Source organism: Saimiri boliviensis, chromosome 7, assembly GCF_048565385.1.
Source record: "Saimiri boliviensis isolate mSaiBol1 chromosome 7, mSaiBol1.pri, whole genome shotgun sequence".
Lineage (NCBI taxonomy): Eukaryota > Metazoa > Chordata > Mammalia > Primates > Cebidae > Saimiri > Saimiri boliviensis.
In genome coordinates this window covers 31,093,517-31,114,856 of record NC_133455.1, presented here as the reverse complement: position 1 = coordinate 31,114,856, position 21,340 = coordinate 31,093,517, and the positions used below count along the sequence as shown (strand labels likewise).

The following is a 21,340-nucleotide window of genomic DNA, read 5'->3' as shown; positions in this document are numbered from 1 at the left end:
TAATAAGTTAGAATAGCATAAAGTGATATTTCTTATTCTGAAACCATTAACAAAAGCATATCAAAAGGAAGGACAAATAAAAGCTAACCTCAAAAAGTTAGTTTAGATTGGCACTTGGGTGCGGTGCCTCATGCCTGTAATCCCAGCACTTTGGGGAGGCTGAGGTGGGCTGATTGCTTGAGTCCAGGAGTTTGAGACCAGCCTTGGGCAACATGATGAAACCCTATCTCTACAATAAGTACAAAAAATTAGCTGGGCGTTGAGGGAGGCACCGATAGTAGTCCCACCTACTCTGGAGGCGGAGGTGGGAGGATCACTTGAGCCTGGAGTCTGAGGCTGCAGTGATCTGTGATCACACCGCTGCACTACAGCTTGAGTGACAGAGTGACACCCTGTTTCAAAAACAAAAGCATTTGCACAAGACCACACCACATTCTCAAGCACAGTCATACTTACCCTGTTATAGTTTCTTATCAAATTACTAACTTTTCCAGCTGGTTAGACCAGTGTCTTCCATCTTCTTTTTGGCATGTGTCTCTTGCATCCGTGATATTCTGTGATCCTTTACTCTTCAGTGTTGCCATTCTAGATTCTGGCTTTTCTCTTTATTAGCACTTGTCTCACTTTCCGCGTGAACAGTTTTGTGGGATAGATTGTGGCCTTTGGCCACCTGCATTCTTCTACCTCATGACCACAATCTCTGCTCAGTAGTTGGTGGCAGAAAACTGGGTCACCTAGAATCAAGCCACTTTAAAAAGGGGAACAAAATTGCAGAGTAAACAAAGTAAAAGAAGTTTGATCAGGTCTTTAACTTCAAAAATGAAACTAAAAATTAGGAAAATAATGATTTTAACTTGCGTTTATACAACAGTTACAAATTTTGGGTTATGACAAATATGTGTTAATTTTTCAAATGCTAGGAAATGGATTTTTTTTCCAATACAGTTTTATGATTATATTATAGTAAGTCTTATTTCACATTAACTTTTTAAAGGAAGTTTCCTTCTTCTCTTTTTGTCTGATTTTTATAAATCCTTGTGTCAAATGCTGACTTTGAGTAGCTCATAGCTAGGGAGGGAGCTGCTCTGCTATGATGAAACCCTGGCCCAGAAGCACGTTGTCTGTGAATGGTTTCATACTAGGTTCCCCATGAACCACATTTAACTTTTGAAGGGGGATATGAAGAGGTTCATTTTTGCAAAAGTCTGAAGACTTTAATTTTCCCAATGGACATTCTCTTTTTTTCTTTGAGACAGAGTCTTGCTCTGTCGCCCAGGCTGGGGAGCAGTGGCATGATCTTGGTTCATTGCAACCTCTGCCTCCCAGTTCAAGTCATTCTCCTAAGTAGCCAGGAGTACAGGTGTCCGCGCCACACCCAGATGATTTTTTGTATTTTTAGTAGAGATGAGGTTTTGCTATGTTGGCCAGGCTGGTCTTGAACTCCTGGACTCAAGTGATCTGCCCGCCTTGGCCTCCCAAAGTTCTAGGATTACAGGCATGAGCCACCGCACCTGGCCTCCCAGTGGCCATTCTTAATCTATATGTAAGGACATTGGTCTTATTTATTACCTGTCTCACACAAATCTACGCTCCATGAGGATAGATATTTGGGGTTTGTCCATAGCATTTGTGACAGAGCCTGACACATTGCAGGCATTTGGTAAATGTTGGTTGAAGGTTGGCCAAGATAATTTGTGTCATATGGTCCTGTTTTATTAACCTTGTCAGTTTCCTCCTCTTTAATTTTTAACTGATTCTGCTAGCACCTATTCTTCATTGACTTTGATTGCTACTTCTGTTTTCCAGCACAGTTAGAAATGAAATTCTTATGTTTCAGAAGATTTGCCATCTCAGTTTGTGGTTGATTTGACTTGCATTGTTGACTATTTACAATATTTAATAATACCACTGAGAGGGGCCGGGTGCAGTGGCTCATGCCTGTAATCCCAGCACTTTGGGAGGCCGAGGTGAGTGGATCACGAGATCAAGAGAGAGACACCATCCTGACCAACATGGTGAAACCCCATCTCTATTAATACTAAGGCTGGGTGCAGTGGCTCACACCTGAAATCCCAGCACTTTGGGAGGCTGAGGCGGGTGGATTGCAAAGACAGGAGTTTGAGAACAGCCTGGCCAATATGGTGAAACCCTGTCTTTACTAAAAATACAAAAATTAGCTGGACGTGGTCGTGGGCACCCAGCTACTCAGGAGTCTGAGGCAAAAGAATTGCTTGAACCCAGGAGGCAGAGATTGTGGTGAGCTGAGACTGTACTACTGTACTCCAGCCTGGCAACAGAGCAAGACTCCATCTCAAAAAACAAAACAAAACAATAACAACAACAACAAAAACTGAGAGGGAACATAGTATGATTAAGAGCAGACAGCCTGGATTAGGGTATGGCTCTATTATGTGCTGCAGCTGTAGAACTTTGGAGAAGTTACTTGGCTTCTCTCTGCCTTGCTTCTCTGTTGGTTAATAATAGCACGTACTAGGCCGGGCGCGGTGGCTCACGCCTTTAATCCCAGCACTTTGGGAGGCCGAGGTGGGTGGATCACGAGGTCAAGAGATCGAGACCATTCTGGTCAACATGGTGAAACCCCATCTCTACTAAAAAAAATACAAAAATTAGCTGGGCATGGTGGCGCATGCCTGTAGTCCCAGCTACTCGGGAGGCTGAGGCAGGAGAATTGCTTGAACCCAGGAGGCGGAGGTTGCGGTGAGCCGAGATCGCACCATTGCACTCCAGCCTGGGTAACAAGAGCGAAACTCCATCTCAAAAAAAAAAAAATAAATAAATAAATAATAGCATGTACTTCATTAATTAACACGAACTCACGGAAAACTCATTAACACCCTGGTGGAAGAATATAGTATATAGAAGCACTTGCTATTAGTATTATCAAGGGGTCAGTCCACATTGATATGGGAGGTAATTTTAGAAGTGATCACTTTATATGTGAATGTAATATCAGAAGCTCTCTTATCTAGTAGCCTCAACTTAATCAACTTGCTGGGTTAACTGATTAATTTGTTCTTTGAAAAATGTACTGACTGAAGCCAGCGGCCCCTCAAAACTCCTTCCTGTGGGGGCCAGCCACTCTGTAGGTGCTTGCTTCTCTTACTCATTTCTTTTTTTTTTTTTTTGAGACGGAGTTTCGCTCTTCTTACCCAGGCTGGAGTGCAATGGCGCGATCTCGGCTCACCGCAACCTCCGCCTCCTGAGTTCAGGCAATTCTCCTGCCTCAGCCTCCTGAGTAGCTGGGATTACAGGCACGTGCCACCATGCCCAGCTAGTTTTTTGTATTTTTAGTAGAGACGGGGTTTCACCATGTTGACCAAGATGGTCTCGATCTCTCGACCTCGTGATCCACCCGCCTCAGCCTCCCAAAGTGCTGGGATTACAGGCTTGAGCCACCGCGCCCGGCTACTCATTTCTTTGTATTCTTACCAAGTGCTAATTGTGTTTATTCCCAAATTGTATTTATGTTTATGCCAGTTGATTTTGTACGGTAACTATGTGACTTAACATATTAACTGTTGATTGGTGAAGGGAAAAGAGAATTGTAATGTCTATTTTTTTTTTTTTTTTTTTTTTGAGATGGAGTTTCGCTCTTGTTACCCAGGCTGGAGTGCAATGGTGCGATCTTGGCTCACCACAACCTCCGCCTCCTGGGTTCAGGCAATTCTCCTGCCTCAGCCTCCTGAGTAGCTGGGATTACAGGCACGCGCCACCACGCCCAGCTATGTAATGTCTAAAAAAATTTGGTTGGGCCTGATATGGTGGCTTACATCTATAATCCCAGCACTTTGGGAGGCAGAGGTGGGTGGATCACCTGAGGGCAGGAGTTCACTACCAGCCTGGCCAACATGGTGAAACCCCATCTCTATTAAAAATACAAAATTAGCCAGGCATGGTGGCACACATCTATAATCCCAGCTACTCAGGAGGCTGAGGCAGGAGACTTGCTTGAACCTGGGAGGCAGAGGTTGCAGTGAGCTGAGATCACACCATTGCACTACAGCCTGGGTGGCAAAAGGGAAACTCTGTCTCCAAAAAAAAAAAAAAAAAAAATTAGTTGAATGCTTTGGAAAGATTCATAAAATAATGATAATTATTTAATAATAATTTGATCTGACAACTGTAAAGATTTAGGAAAACTGGAAGGAGTCTGAATTCAAATTGCCTGGCTAATTTTTGTATTTTTTTTTTTTTTTAGTAAAGACAGGGGTTTCACTATGTTGGCCCGGCTGGTCTTGAACTCCTGACCTCAAGTGATCTGCCTGCCTCAGCCTCCCCAAATGCTGGGATTACAGACGTGAACCACTGCACCCAGCCCTAATTTTCAATGACTTTTGTTTAAACCAACTTTTTTGATTACTGAGACTACGCAGAATTTCAGGCAGTGGTGATGTTGGCTTTCCTGTTTAGCCATAACAATGGGTACCAGGATAAAAAATATTCAGATAATGAGGGCTGTGTGCATAATATCACATATCCAGACATGATATTAATGACATATCAGTTTTTACAGTGCAGTGAATTTTTATATTTTTAGTAGAGATGAGGTTTCACCATGTTGGCCAGGCTGGTCTCGGACTCTTGACTTCAGGTGATTAACCCACCTCAGTCTCCCAAAGCTAGGATTATGGGTGTGGGCCACTGTGCCTGGCTGAAAAGTATAATTTTTAAGATGATCATTTATAGTGAATATTGACTTCACAAACACATGAAATTAGTTGATTCTAAGAAAAACACAATAAGAAAATTGAAGATCCCAAACTTTTGCAGCCCCCAAATTAATTGAGGGTGATGGATGCAGTGTTGTTCAGCCTGAGTCTACTGTAAATATATAATTTCTCCTCTGATTTAAATTTTCCCTATCATTTGAATACAACAAATTCCTTTGTTCTCACTGAATTAAATAAAATTATGACTGTTTTTCTTTTTAAAAAGGCATTAGAGTATTGCTCACAAGTCTTGACTGATGCAGGGCTGACAACTTTCAAAAACATCTCAGTTTTTTTCTGGCTGAAGGACAGTGTCTTGCTCTGTTGCCCAGACTGGACTGCAGTGGCATGATCTCAGCTCACTGTAGCCCAGGAGTTCACTGTAGACTCTGCCTTCTGGACTCAACTGATCCTCCCATGCAGCTAGGACTACAGGAACATGCCACCATGCTTCGCTATTTTTTTTTTTTTTTTTTTTTCATAAAGTCGGGGTTTCACTGTACTGCCTGGGTTGGTCTTGAACTCCTGGGCTCAAGAGTTCCTCCCACCTCAGCCTCTCAAAGTGCTGCGATTATAAGTGTGAGCCACTGCACTCAGCCTCAATCTCAGTTAAAAAAAAAAGAAAGTCTCATAGTCTTCTTTACCTGACAGTAACTGCCTTTCATTCCATCAAGAATATGCACTGAAGAGTTAATGTGAGCCAAGGACACCAGAAGAACCAGCTGATACACCCCTGCTTAAAGATATACAACATGTAAACTCACATGAAAGGATAATAACTTTAAAGAAATGTAATATAGCACAGCAGAGAAGAGTTCCTAAATTGTTTCCATTGAAATTAGAGAGTTCTAGTGTTCCTTCCTCTTGGAAGTCCCCTTTCTCACTAGAGAGAGAATTGTTTTCCTTTCTCTTTCTTTTCCCTGTTAAATCTCCAGAAAGAAAGAAAAAAAGAAAGAGAGAGAGAGAGAAAAGAGAGAGAGAAGTTAGAGTTCTAGAGGCACAGCTTGGCTGGTTTACTCTGTAACCAAGGTAGTTTTCTGTTTCCTCATCTTTAAAATGACAAAACTGAGCTGAGTGGCTTATGCTTGTAATCCCAGGACTTTGGGAAGCTGAGGCAGGCAGATCACTTGAAGTCAGGAATTTGAGACTAGCCTGGCCAACATAATGAAACCCCATCTCTACTAAAAATACAAAAATTAGCTGGGTGTGGTGGCGGGCCCTTGTAATCCCAGCTACTTGGCAGGCTGAGGCATGAGAATTGCTTAAAATGGAAGATCCCAAACTTTTGCAGCCCTCATTTTTTTTTTTTTTTTGAGACGGAGCTTTGCTCTTGTTACCCAGGCTGGAGTGCAATGGCGCGATCTCGGCTCACCGCAACCTCAGCCTCCTGGGTTCAGGCAGTTCTCCTGCCTCAGCCTCCTGAGTAGCTGGGATTACAGGCATGTGCCACCCATGCCCAGCTAATTTTTTTTTGTATTTTTAGTAGAGACAGGGTTTCACCATGTTGGCCAAGGATGGTCTCGATCTCTTGACCTCGTGATCCACCCACCTCAGCCTCCCAAAGTGCTGGGATTACAGTCTTGAGCCACCGCGCCCGGCAGCAGCCCCAAAATTAATTGAGGGTGATGGATGCAGTGTTGTTCAGCCTGAGTCTACTGTAAATATATAATTTCTCCTCTGATTTAAATTTTCCCTGTCATTTGAGTACAACAAATTCCTTTGTTGTCACTGAATTAAATAAAATTATGACTATTTTTCTTTTTAAAAAAGCATTAGAGTATTGCTCACAAATCTTGACTGATGCAGGGCTGACATCTTTCAAAAACATCTCAATTTTTTTTTTGGTTGTGGGACAGTGTCTCGCTCTGTTGCCCAGACTGGACTGCAGTGGCATGATCTCAGCTCACTGTAGCCTCTGCCTTCTGGACTCAACTGATCCTCCCAACTCAGCCTCCCAAGCAGGTAGGACTACAGGAAAAAACCTGGGGCTAAGTTTGCAGTGAGCTGAGATCATGCCACTGCACTCCAGCCTGTACAACAAGAGTTGGACTCCATCTCTAAAAAAAGGGGGGGCGGGAGAGATGGCAGTCGTGAGTACTTTCCTTCTAATGTTGTGAAGATCAAGTAAGATGTGTCTGGCAGAATGTGGTTGCTAAGAAAGTGTTCACTTCCATTTTTCAATTTTTTCAAATTTTTTACTTTTTTTGAGATGAAATCTCACTCTGTTGCCCAGGCTGGAGTGCAGTGGGACAATTTTGGCTCACTGCAACCTCCGCCTCTTGGGTTCAAGTGATTCTCCTGCCTCGGCTTCCCAAGTAGCTGGGATTACAGGTATGCGTCACCACGCCTAGCTAATTTTTGTATTTTTAGTAGAGACAGGGTTTCACCATGTTGCCCAGGCTGCTGTCAAACTCCTGACCTCAGGTGATCTGCCCACCTTGACCTCCCAAAGTGCTAGGATTACAGGTGAGAACCACCGTGCCTGGCCCTATTTTTTTCTTTTGGTGCTTGTCACTACCGGAGTCCATGCAAGGATGGCTTCTAGAGACTCCCCTCAAAAAAGTTCCCAAATCAGACCACTTTCATCTCCCTCTTTAACACCACACTGGACTGAGCCATTGTCATTTCTTGACAAACTGCTAAAATAACTTCCTTACATTATCCCTGGTCCACAATGCCTCTCTACAATCTTTTCAAAACATTCTTTAAAAACGTGTTGTATATGTGAACCAGAAGGAACTCTGATGGAGAGAGGGCAAAATTGCATGTGGGTAGTGGAGAACAGAGCAGGCAAGGTGTTTTTATTTGTTAGTAAGAAATTCTTTTTAAGTTTCAGCATCACTGATATAGCTGAAGGGTGCCCCCGGTTTCTAAAACAGTCATCACCAAGTGAAGTTGCCATAATGTTAGCTCTCGTAACTAAAAGTAGCTAACAAAATGTGATATGACTTTTTATTCCCATACTTATCCCTTTTAAATACTATATTTAAATATTGTAAAGATGAAGGAAATAATGGTCTCTTTATACTGGGGCATTACAGTTTTTTTAGATTCTAAGTCCCGATCAATCATCCAAGCAATTAGCCTATGAGCCTGGAACAATCTAATAAATTTCAGGCTGGAGATACACATAATATTGTATTTTGTTAGCATTTAAGTTCCTCCAATAAACCGTAACTCTAGGCTTTGAAGTATTTAAATCCTGTATATCCAGTGACTTAAAGAACAATGTTTGGCCGGGTGTGGTGGCTCATGCCTGTAATCCCAGCACTTTGGGAAGCTGAGGTGGGTGGATCACCTGAGGTCAGGAATTCGAGACCAGCCTGATCAACATGGTGAAACCCCTGTCTCTAAAAAAATAAAATAAAATAAAATAAAATAAAATAAAATAAATAAAATAGCAATGTTTGACCAAGCTTGGAAAAGTCTTCTATTATCCAGCGCACTTTCTTTGTATCATTTTCATTCCTTTCAGTATCAAGTGATTATTCACTAGCTTAACATCATAAATTAGTTTGAAGTAGGATGTTACACAAACGACTTGGAATTTTTCACAGTCTGCTTAATTTGCAGAAATGTAAATACAGGAAATGTGGACATAAACGGATTTCCTAAGCACAACCTACCCTCAAATAACTGTGTAGACATAACAGCCTCAACAGCTTCTAAACCACAGGCAAATAACAATTTGCTGGCCTTGTCCTCCTTACAGTTTCCAGGAAATGCCTTATTAGCAAGGAGGCAAATGAGGTGGTGGGTGGGGCTGGACAGGGCCCATTACACTGCAGAAACTGTGTGGTACAGAGACTACTGCTGCCAGTCTGGGAAGCCCCTGGTTTTGCCTCTCACTCGTTCTCCAGTTTACTGAATCAGGCACCCAGGCGCAGTTAGGCCAACCAAATGCTACTACCGTTACCCTTGCATGATGGCATCACTTAGCTTGAGCTTAAAAAAAATAAAAAATAAAAAGAGGTGGCTGGTCATGGTGCCTTATGCCTGTAATCCCAGCACTTTGGGAGGGCAAGTCAGGCAGATCATTTGAGGTCAGGAGTTCAAGACCAGCCTAACCAACATGGTGAAACCCCATCTCTACTAAAAATACAAAAATTAGCAGGGCATGGTGGCACGCACCTTTAGTCCCAGCTACCCAGGAGGCTGAGGCAGGAGGATTGCTTGAACCTGGAAGATGGAGGTTGCAGTGAGCCGATATTGTGCCATTGCACTTCAGCCTTGGCAACAGAGTGAGACTCTGTCTCAAAAAAAAAAAAAAAAAAAAAAAGAGGCTACTCACAGGGTCTCGGTTACCTCTTAGTGTTATGTTCATCTGGATTCCAATATCACCAGAAGATGTGACTTAATATTTACTTATGTATGCTGTCCAAAAAAGGAAAAAACAAACAAAAAAAGAATTTACTTAATATATAACATCAGACATGTAAAGACTTATAAGAATACTTTTCACTGAGCAGTAAGAGCTCTTTCATTTTTTTTTTTTTTTTTTTTTTTTCCAAAGATGGGGTTTCACCATGATGGCCAGCCTGGTCTTGAACTCCTGACCTGAGATGATCCACCCACCTTGGCCTCCCAAAGTGCTAGGATTACAGGCGTGAGCCACCACACCCGGCCTGAGCTCTTTCATTTTTATTTTATTTTTTTTGAGATAGAGTCTTGCTCTGCCATCCAGGCTGGAGTGCAGAGGCACAATCTCAGCTCACTGCAACCTCAGCCTCCCAGGTTCAAGTGATTCTCCTGCCTCAGCCTCCCGAGTAGCTGAGATTGTAGGTGCCCATCACCACACCTGGCTAATTTTTTAAAATTTATTTTTATTTTTTTTTTAATTTTAGAGATGGGATTTCACCATGTTGGCCAGGCTTATCTCAAACTCCTGACCTCAAGTGATCTGCCTGCCTCGGCCTCCCAGAGTGCTGGGATTACAGGTGTGAGGCACCATGCCCAGCCTCTATGATGCCTTCTCATCACCACGCTGGTTCATTTCCACAGCGTGCTGGAGGTAGCTGGTATCTGCTCCTGAGCACGGACTGTGCGTTTCTCTTCCAATTCCATGTTCAGTGACCTGCACTTTGATAGCCCAAATCTTATTTTTATGTATTTTTGTTTTCATTCTTTTGGTAGCCTGAATTTTAACATGTTGGGAGTATTTCACCATGAAAATTGGCAAATGCCACAAACCAGGCACCCTCCAGAGCTGGCTGTTAAATACTGACCAGCATATATATCAGTGTTGGCTCGCTGCCCCCAGTCATTCTCCTACTGGCTTAGTTCCTTGCCTGCTGTTAGAGCAGAGTAGAGGCTGAGAAGTCAGGGAGTTAAACATTTGGACTGGGATACGGAATCCTCTGTGCAGCTCTTGAACAAGTTATATAGCCTCTCTAATACCCAGCTTCCTACTTTGTAAAGTGGAGTTGATATACACCCTCCTTGGGGTTGTGAAGATGAAATGAAATGATGTATGGTGCCTGGTGGGTACAGTCAATGCTCAGTAAGCAGAATTTATTAGGTCAGTTTTTTTTTTTTTTTGGCTAGTATTGATAGTCATTCATTCAACAATACATATGGAATGGCTATTTGTCAAGTGCTTTTGGTTCCACCTGTATGGTTTTATTAATTTATTTTAATTTTAGTATCAAGTATTCTGAGCTTCCCTTCACCTGTATGGTCTTCAAAAAAAAATCGTTTATTTATTTATTTATTTTTGAGACAGGGTCTCACTCTGTCACCTAGGCTGGAGGGTAGTGGCATGAGCTCGGCTCACTGCAACCTCCACCTACTGGGCTCAAGTGATCTTCCCACCTTAGCCTCCGGAGTAGCTGGGACTACAGGTACGTGCCACCATGCCTGGCTAATTTTTGTGTTATTTATTTATTTCTTGAGACCGAGTCTGGAGTGTCTTGTCCCCGAGGCTGGAGTGCAGTGGCGCCATCTTGGCTCACTGCAACCTCTGTCTCCCGGGTTCAAGCGATTCTCCTGCCTCAGGCTTCCGAGTAGCTGGGATTGCAGGCATGCACCACCATGCCTGGCTAATTTTGGTATTTTAGTAGAGATGCAGTTTCACCATGTTGGCCAGGCTGGTCTTGAACTGCTAACCTCAAGTGATCTACCCGCCTTGGCCTCCCAAAGCGCTGGGATTATAGGCATGGGCCACTGCACCCAGCCAATTTTTGTATTTTTTTGTAGAGACAGGGTTTCACCATGTTGCCTAGGCTGGTTTTGAACTCCTGAACTCAAGTGATCCACCCTCCTCAGCCTCCCAAAGTGCTGCGATTATGGGTATGAGCTACCATGCCTGGCCTCCACCCATATGATTTTAAATGTACAGATAAGCAAGAATGAAACACCACCCTGGAATTCTGAGTTTTCTGATCACCTATTTGATGTCATGTGGACTCTACACCTGGGCCTTTGACATAGTCTCAACTTGCCATCAGTAGACAGGATCCCAGGTCTGGTCTCCTCTTCTGTCAGAGTATCTAGAGCACCTTCATCCTCTACCTTCCTATCTTTCTAAATACCCTCCTCATGCTTTCATTGCCTTCCCTTTCTCCTCAAACAGGCAAAGAACCTTCTTTCAAGCGCACCTCCTCTGTGTTTGCTCCCATGCCTGGGATGTGGCTGTCTGAGGTTGAGAGTTATTCTCAGACCTGTGTAACAAGAACTCTAGGATGAGTCACCTGGTGCCTGCTTTTTTTTTTTTTTTTTTTTTTTTTTTTTTTTTTTTTAATAACCTGAGGCCAAGGCAGGAAGGCCTGATTTCCCTGGCAGAGTTAATTATCTGGCAAAAGTGCTGCCCAGGGTAATGAGCTGCCCTTGCTTTTTTCCCCATTCCTAGTTCCCATTCCTGCCTCCATGCCCATTCAGCATTGTGCTCTAAAGGGCATCTTCCCCTTCAGTATTCCTTTAGCGTGAAAAATGGTTACCATGGGAAAAGTGCTAAATTCTAAACCCTTCAGGTTCTTTTTTTTTTTTTTTTTTTTGAGACTGAGTCTTACTGTGTCACCCAGGCTGGAGTACAGTGGTGTGATCTCAGCTCACTGCAAACTTCGCCTCCTGGGTTCAAGTGATTCTCCTGCCTCAGCCTCCTGAGTAGCTGGGATTACAAGCACCAACTACCATGCCCAGCTAGTTTTTGTATTTTTAGTAGAAACAGGGTTTCACCATGTTGGCCAGGCTGGTCTTGAACTCCTGAGCTCAGGTTATCTTCCTGCCTCAGCCTCACAAAGTGCTGGAATTATAGGTGTGAGCCACTATACCCAGCCTGAATTCTAAACCCTTCAGGTTCTTGCAAGTATCAGTGATGTTGAGATTGAATTAATTTGGAATAAAGGCATTCGTTGTAAGGGAGGCTATTAACTTCTTCTTTTCTTTCTTTCTTTCTTTTTTTTTTTGAGATGAAGTCTGGGTCTGTTGCCCAGGCCAGTGTAATGGTACGATCTTGGCTCACTGCAACTTCCATATCCTGGGTTCACGCGATTCTCCTGCCTCAGCCTCCTGAGTAGCTGGGATTGCAGGTGCCTGCCACCATGCTCAACTAATTTTTATATTTTTTAATAGAGACAGGGTTTCACTATGTTGGTCAGGCTGGTCTCGAACTTCTGGCCTCAAGTGATCCCCCTGCCTTGGCCTCCCAAAGTGCTGGGATTACAGGCGTAAGCCACCACGCCTGGCTCTATTAACTTCTTTATACTCCAGTTTAATTATGAAGTATTCACAAAACTTAAAAAGTTCCTGCTTTCTGCATACACAGGCTCCTTGTGGAATTCTTCAAACACTTAGAAGTGCATCATTGTCAACGTAATCAGTTTTTCATTACTTAAATTTCAGAGCTGTTTACAGATGTAGAAACACTCAAAATGGGTACACATTGTTTCATGTCAGCAGCTCTTTCGCCATCAGTTTTAAAGTGGGAAAGTTGCTATGTGAGCAGCCTGAAAATGAAAAACAAGTTAAAACTCGGCACTAATAGAAAATAGAACATGTTGGCCAGACGTGGTGGCTCACACCAGTACTTTGGGAGGTTGAGGCAAGAGGATTCCTTGAGCTCAGGACTTCAAAACCAGCCTGGGTAACAGCAAAACCCTGTCTCTAAAAAAATAAAAAAATAGCAATTAAAAAAAAAGAACATGTCAAACAGTATTTTCCAGCTCATCTAATTAATTGAAAGAATATACCTGAAAAATGTTTTACAGAAACATTTTTGTTAAGATAATTTACCACAATTAATATACCCTAGATACCTTATTATTTCCATAAAGTACTCCTAGAGATCAGTAATATTCCTCAGCTTTTTATCATAATATTTTCAGCAGATAATAAAATCTCAGTTATTAGAAAATAAGGTGATGTGTTTATATAACATCCGAATATTAGAATTTTCAAACATGATTTTATTTTATTTTGAGACGAAGCCTCTCTTTGTTGCCCAGGCTGGAATGTAGTGGTGCCATCTCAGCTCACTATAACCTCCGCTTCCCAAGTTCAAGCTATTTTCCTATCTCAGCCTCTGGAGTAGCTGGGACTACAGGCACCTGCCACCATGCCTGGCTAATTTTTGTATTTTTTTTAGTAGAAGTGGGGTTTTACCATGTTGGCCAAGCTGGTCTCGAACTCCTGACCTCAGGTGATCCTCCCACCTCGGCCTCCCAAAGTGCTGGAATTACAGGTGTGAGCCACCACTCCTGGCTTCAAACATGATTTTAGGTCAGTTTTTTTTTTCAAGGTAGTCACAATTTACCACTGAGAATGAACGCATATCAAGGTTAGTGGATTTGATCATTTGAGAAATGGCAACATCATTCAATTTAAACATTTTCTGACTTTTTGCTATGGCATCTGTCATGGGATAAAAATAAATTTTAGATTTTTTAGAGCCAAAATGAAAATACTTTAGAACAAAATCAGGCCAAATCTTTGTAATTCAAAGTGGCTGAACACCTAAAAGAAACTCGATATAAAACTTGCCAATTACATGTCTTCTCAGAGATCTAGACTGAATTTATCTCAATAATTTGGATATTTCTTCTCTTTGCCAGTGATACAGGAACAACACCTCCAGAGAGTGGTATTTTTGGATTTATGATAAACTTCTCTGCATTTCTTGGTAAGTACACAATAATTATTATAAATAATTGAAAAGATCACAATTCCAAGTGAAGTCAGATGTGTTATTTTTAGTTTGTGTATAATTTTTATTTTATTTTATTTTATTTATTTTTTCTGAGACAAGGTCTCTGTTGTTCAGTCTGGAGTGCAGTGGTGTGATCACAGCTCACCACAGCCTAGACCTCTCGGGCTCAGGCAATCCTCCCACCCCCAGAATAGCTGGTACTACAGGCATACACCACCATGCCTAGCTAATTTTTTTGTGTTTTTTATAGAGATGGGGTTTTGCCATGTTGCCAGGCTGGCCTTAAACTCCTACGTTTAAGTAATCCACCTGCTTTGGCCTCTCAAAGTGCTGAAATTATAGGTGTGAGCCACTGCACACGGCCTTGTGTAAAATTTTTAAAAAACACAACCTTTGCAGCTAGATTTTTGTGCTATTTTGAGAAACCGAAGTGAAAGGATATCCAAAATTATGGCTTTATTAGAGAACTATACTTTATTTAGTAATTTGTGACAGGATTTGCTGTAGGTGGTTTTAAATACCAAACTTCTGGAATGGATTTTAAGTGCAATTTGGTTTTTAAAAATGTTGATTTATATTCAAGACATTTACGTAAACCAAAGACACCAATGCGTAAGCTAAGTTTCTCAAAGTGTAGTCTGAAGGCAACTGGACGCCACACTACTCAACCAGAACCTTTGGGAGTGTGGGTTCATGAATATGCATTGTAAACAAGCACTCTAGGGGACTTGGATTCTCACTAAGTTTGAGAACCATTGACAAAGGCGTTATCTCACCTGTTAGAGAAAGGGGAAAGGTGAAGCAAGAAATAGTATGATTTTTCTTTTCAATTCCTCAGATGTACCTGAGATGCAGTTGATAGGATACAACCTCATCATGAGCCAATGAATGTAATACACAGTAATTACAACTATTGCACAATTAATGTAAGGCTCAGTCATTTTTTTTTTTTTTTTTTGAGACGGAGTTTCGCTCTTGTTACCCAGGCTGGGGTGCAATGGCGCGATCTCAGCTCACCGCAACTTCTGCCTTCTGGGTTCAGGCAATTCTCCTGCCTCAGCCTCCTGAGTAGCTGGGATTGCAGGCACGCGCCACCACGCCCAGCTAATGTTTTGTATTTTTAATAGAGACGGGGTTTCACCATGTTGACCGGGATGGTCTCGATATCTTGACCTCGTGATCCACCCCCCTCAGCCTCCCAAAGTGCTGGGATTACAGGCTTGAGCCACCGCACCTGGCAGGCTCAGTCTTTTATAAGGTGATCCAAGTATATAGATGTTAGATGCAGGGCTTTTTCTCTTAGTCCTGCTGTAATCTACCCCCATGGAACAATCATGTGTTTGCCAAGGGCCTATCGTGTAACTAGCACTTTCTGTTCCTCTCTAGTGGTACAGTGTGGGAAGGGACAGTGATGCTGACCCTGCTTAGTGACTTGGCATCTTTAGAATTTGTTTGTCCTACTTGGTAGCGGGAAAGTTTCACCGCATCACCCATTTGTAGTCCTCCTTTTGGAGGTGAGCAAGGGGAAGTAGCAATATGGAGTCTGTCGATCCTAGTGCCCTCTTTTTTTTTTTTTTTTTTTTTTTTTTTTTTTTTTTTTTTTTGAGACAGAGTTTCGCTCTTGTTACCCAGGCTGGAGTGCAATGGCGCGATCTCGGCTCACCGCAAACTCCGCCTCCTGGGCTCAGGCAATTCTCCTGCCTCAGCCTCCTAAGTAGCTGGGATTACAGGCATGCACCACCACGCCCAGCTAGTTTTTTTGTATTTTTAGTAGAGTCGGGGTTTCACCATGTTGACCAGGATGGTCTCGATCTTTCGACCTCGTGATCCACCCGCCTCGGCCTCCCAAAGTGCTGGGATTACAGGCTTGAGCCACCGCGCCCGGCCCCTAGTGCCCTCTTATGCCATGCTTGCCAAGAATCCAGACTTGGAAAACAGAGAGATTATTATATCACAGCAAGTGATAAATATGGCATTTGCTTCTGAATAAAGCAGAAAGTGACATAAATATATTCATTTAAAATAGTCTGTGTGAGCTAGGTGCAGTGGCTCATGCCTGTAATTCTAGCATTTTGGGAGGCTGAAACAGGAGGATCTATTGAGCCCAAGAGTTCAAGACCAGCCTGGGCAATGTAGTGAGACCCCATCTTGACAAAAAATTACAAAGAAAGAGAAAGAGAGACAGAAAGAGAGAAAGAAAGAGAAAGAAAGTAGTGAGATCCCATCTTTACAAAAAATTAAAAAGAGAGAGAAAGAGAAAGAAAGAAGAAAGAAGAAATAAATTAGCTGGGTGTGGTGATATGTGCCTATAGTCCCAAGTAGTCCCAATGTGTGCCTATAGTCTCAATGCAGTGAGATCCCATCTTTACAAAAAATTAAAAAGACAGAGAGAAAGAGAAAGAAAGAAAAGAAAGAAGGAAGAAATTAGTTGGGTGTGGTGATGTGTGCCTATAGTCCCAACTGCTTGGAGGGTAAGGTGAAAGGATTGCCTGAGCCCAGGAGGTCAAGGCTGCAGCAAGCCATGATTGTGCCACTACACTCCCACCCAGGTAACAGAGCGAGAACCTGCCGCCAAAAGAAAAAAAAAATGCTTATGATAAGCTGTTCGTTTTTAGATTGCTTTTTAAAAATTCAGGCATATACTATGGCCACCATACTTGTCAGTGTATACACATCTACTTTATACTTTCCATGCATGCATGATATCCTTTGCAAGGATGTATTATGATTTATTTAATTAGTCCCCTATTGTTCAACATTTAGGCTATTTCTGGTATTTTGTAGTTACAATGTTGAAGTGAACATTTTAAAAATATATCTGCATATTTGTGTTTTTCTATAAATTTGCTGAGTTAAAGGGAATACATATACAAAATTATAATAACTATTCATTTATTCAACATTTACTAAGTACGTACTATATGGTAGGCTTTGTGCCTGTTTATGCTTAGTGTTGAGGTCACAACAGCAAACAAAACAGACAAGACCTCTGCTCTCATGGAAGCTACATTTTATTGCAAAATTACAACAAATGGTATTTGGTTAATTGGCTAGCTGTTTGGAAAAAAACACCTTTATTATCTTCCTCAAATCATACACAAGAACCAATTGCAGTTTAATAAACATGAAAAGCAAAACTATGTGATAATTAAATTACAGGAGACTATTTTTAAACCTTGGAATAGAAACTTACACAAAACCCAGAAGCATGGACTGATATGAGTACATAAAAAATTAAAACTTCTAAATGATGGAAAATACAAGAAACATTGTTAAAAGACAAATAGCAGAGCAGAAGAAAATGTGCAATATTTATAGCAGACAATAGACTAATGGACATAGTGTGTAAAAAGTAACTACAAATTAGAAATCGACAAGCCCAAGAGAAAAATAAAAAGAAAATTATAAACATGCATTTCTCAGAAGAAGAAATGCAAATGACCAGTAGATATACTGAAAATTGCTAAATCTCACTAATCATCAGGGAAATGCAAATTAAACCAACAGGTTGCATCTTTCATTTATTAGATTGAAAGTAATTAAAAAGGCAAGGGCATACAACATTGCTCTCAAATTCTGCCAGTGGGAGTCTAAATTGTTAACTGTCTTTGGAGCAATTTGGAGGTGTTTCTAAGCGTTTTAATTGTGCATGTTCTTTTGACCCAGTAATATTGCTTCTAGGTGTCTTTCAGAAACACCTGAATGTGTGCCCAAAGATTTATATAAGAGGATATTCATTGAATGTTGTTTGTAGCAGGAAAAATGTGGAAACAATGTAGAAATTCATTTTTAAGAGAATGATGAAATAAATACAGTGTCTCCTACCGTAGACCATCATGAGACCCCTGAAAACAATGAAGTAGATCTGTTTGTAGTTACATGAAAAGATCTCTACGCTACATTGTTAAGCAGAAAAAGCAAGTCACTGAATAATGCATGCAGTATAATAGCATCTACATGGAAAGGACAGCAGCCAAGATGTGTGTGTGTGTGTGTGTGTGTGTGTGTGTGTGTGTGTGTGTGTGTGTCTATGCTGGGGAGAAAGTAAGTTGGAGTCAGGAGGGACAGGGGTGGGAAAGTGGGGAGACTTGCAATCAGTACACGTGATAAGGAGTGCTTCTGTTTTTCATTCTAAAGAAATCAAATTACGAACATTCATCAAAGTGCTCTTCTTTTTCAGGTGCAGCCACGATGTATACACGATATAAAATAGTAGAGAAGCAGAATCAAACCTACTATTTCAGCACTCCTGTTTTTAACTTGGTGTCTTTAGTTCTTGGATTGGTGGGATGTATTGGAATGGGCATCGTCGCCAATTTTCAGGTATAAGCTGGAGCTTTTTCAGTTATGAGGAGCAGTGGAATGCATGTGTCTGAGGAGAGTAGCAGGAATGCAAGAGGCACACTATGCTATTATAGCAATTAAATGCTTGATGAGTTTACAATAAGTGGGTTAGTCCACTTTTTAAAAACAAACTTTTAACATTTAAAAGTCAGGGCCAGGCCAGTGGCTCACACCTATAATCCCAGCACTTTGGAAAGCCAAGGTAGGCGGATCCTGAGGTCAGGAGTTCAAGACCAGTCAGGCCAACATGGTGAAACCTGGTCTCTGCTAAGAATACAACATTAGCTGAGCACAGTGGCACGCACCTGTAATCCCAGCTACTCAGGAGGCTGAGGCAGGAGAATTGCTTGAACACAGGAGGTTGCAGTGAGCTGAGATTGTGCCATTTGCACTCCAGCCTGGGCAACAGAGCAAGACTCCATCTCAAAATAAACAAAATTTGAAAGTCAATTCTGTACTTGGGAGAAATGGGGTGTACATGTGCATAATTATGAGAGAGTTATGTGTGATTCAGAGGAGGCCTTGGGCTTTGCATTGCCCCCTGTTCTCGTCGATGTGGTTTGATGTATTGGGGAGGCTACCTCAGCTACTGTGATGATTTTGTTAAGAGTGTGAAAATATTTGCATATGTTTACCAATTCTTCCATTTAAACTTCTGGTGTTCAAAGAGGAGGCTCTTGGTGACATGTCCTTATCTTTTACGACAGTATGCATTTTGTTTTTCATAACAACAAACATTTATTGAAATTTTCCTGTGACACATGCTTATGAAAATATCCCATATTTTAATTCATACAATTATAGTAAAAGCCTTGTAAGATATGCACTATTATTTTCCCTATTTATCCATGGCGAAACGGAGGCCCAGAGAGGTTAATACTTGCCCAAGATGAGATAAGTAATGCATGGCAAAGGTGGGTTTTTGTTTTTTGAAATGGCGACTTGCTCTTGTCACCCAGGCTGCAGTGCAATGGCACAGTCTTGGCTCCCTGCAACCTCCACCTCCCAGGTTCAAGCGATTCTCCTGCCTCAACCTCCCGAGTAGCTGAGATTACAGGCGCCTGCCACCACACCTGGCTAATTTTTGTATTTTTTTAGTAGAGATGGGGTTTTGCCCTGTTGGCCAGACTGTTCTTGATCTCCTGACCTCGTGATCTGCCCACCTCAGCCTCCCAAAGTGAGCCACCACGCCTGGCCCAGAGGTGGCCTTGAATGGAAGTCATCTTCCTAGAGCCTGTGAGCGATATCTTCAATGCCAAAATGGGGAAATACCTGTGACCAAAAAAAATCAAGTACACAATGCACAGTTCTACCATCAGGAAGCACACACACACACACACACACACACACACTACAAAAAGGAAGACCTGGAATGATATAATTTGTCTAGTGCAGTGTGGTTATGGTTTAATGGGGGCTAGTATAGATATATCATTTTATCCTCTGAATAACAACATCATAAGACATACGGATGTCAGGTTTTTTTTTTTTTTTTTTTTTTTTTTTGAGACGCTCTTGTTACCCAGGCTGGAGTGCAATGGCGTGATCTCGGCTCACGGCAACCTCGGCTTCCTGGGTTCAGGCAATTCTCCTGTCTAAGCCTCCTGAGTAGTTGGGATTACAGGCACGCGCCACCATGCCCAGCTAATTTTTTGTATTTTTAGTAGAGACGGGGTTTCACCTTGTTGAACAGCATGGTCTCAATCTCTTGACCTCGTGATCCACCCGCCTCAGCCATCCCGCCTGGCCAGGCTTGAGCCACCGCGCCCAGCCGGATGTCAGTTTTTAAACCGTTAAAGGGCAGACTTTAAGAAGAAAACGTAGATGCTTAAATAATTTCAACTTTTGGTTCTCCTTAAGTCTTCAATGACGTGATTAAATCTTCACACAAACTAGAAATAGAATCTTAACTTACCAAGGAGCAAAGTGTTTGACTTGTCATTGTTCTGATAACTGTATCTTTACCACTTCCTTGTTCAGTGTGCTGTAATTCATCTTTGTCTTGCCAGGAGCAAACCAACTTGAGTTGTTAACTCAAGAAGATTTTGAGATGTGAGGGCAAGAGAGGGTATGACTGACTCTGGTGGTTTTTCTTTTTTTTGTAGAGACAGAGTCTTGCTCTGTCCCCTAGGCTAGAGTGTAGTGGTGCGATCTCAGCTTACTGCAACCTCCTCCCTGGGTTCAAGAGATTCTCCTGCCTCAGCCTCCTGAGTAGCTGGGATTATAGGTGCCCGCTAACATGCCTGGCTAATTTCTGTATTTTTTAGTAGAGACAGCATTTTGCCCTGTTGTCCAGGCATGTCTTGAACTCCTGACCTCAGGTGATCTGCCCCTCCGCCCACCCCCCCAGCCTCCGGAAGTGTTGGGAGGCATGAGCCATTGTCCCTGGCCTATAAACAATTATTATTTGTCAGTTAAAAATAAAACTTTTTAAAGTTTCCTTTTGAGAAAAGAAAATTTCTGAGGTTTAACCTTATCAGTATTCACATATTCTTTTTTGTTGTTACTACCTTTTAAATTAACAAGAGTTTCTAAAAAGCAGTCCAAAAAGAGTGCCAGGTTTTAACTTTATCAAAAATTCATGTCTGATGTAAAAATCATTTCCCTGCTTTTTTGATTGACTGATTGATTGATTGATTGGCTGATAAACAGTCTCGATCTGTTACCTAGGTTGGAGTGCGACAGCACAATCATGGCTCACTGTAACCTTGAACTCTTAGGCTCAACCTTGAACTCCTTCTGTCTCAGTCTCTTGAGTAGCTGAGACTACAGGTGCACTACCACACCCAGCTAATTTTTATTTTTACTTTTGTAAAGATGGGGTCTTGCTATCTTTCTGAGGCTGGTCTTAAACTCCTGGCCTCATGTGATCCTCCCATCTCTGCCTCCCAAAGTGTTGGAATTACAAACACAAGCCACCATGCCCTGTCCTATTTTATTTTGCATGTATAACTTACTTGAATCTATATGGCCATGCTAGGAATCTTATTTATTTATTTGTATTTGTATTTTTATCTTCATTTTTTGAGAAAGCCTCTTGATCTGTTGCCCAGGCTGGAGTGCAATCATGGCTTACTTCATCTCTGCCTTGTGGGCTCAAGCAATCCTCTCACCTCAGCCTCCT

General features: G+C 41.9%; 1 protein-coding gene across 3 annotated transcripts in view; it reads left to right on the top strand.

Moving 5' to 3' along the window:
- The window catches only part of DRAM1 (DNA damage regulated autophagy modulator 1), a 45,457-nt gene that overhangs the window by 6,046 nt on the left and 18,071 nt on the right, over positions 1-21,340 (top strand). For all 3 annotated transcript variants that reach the window (XM_039472505.2, XM_074402333.1, XM_074402334.1), the window contains 2 exons: positions 13,778-13,845; positions 18,053-18,195. In XM_039472505.2, coding sequence (XP_039328439.1) covers positions 13,778-13,845; positions 18,053-18,195 — 211 coding nt within the window. The remainder of the gene's footprint in view (positions 1-13,777; positions 13,846-18,052; positions 18,196-21,340) is intronic.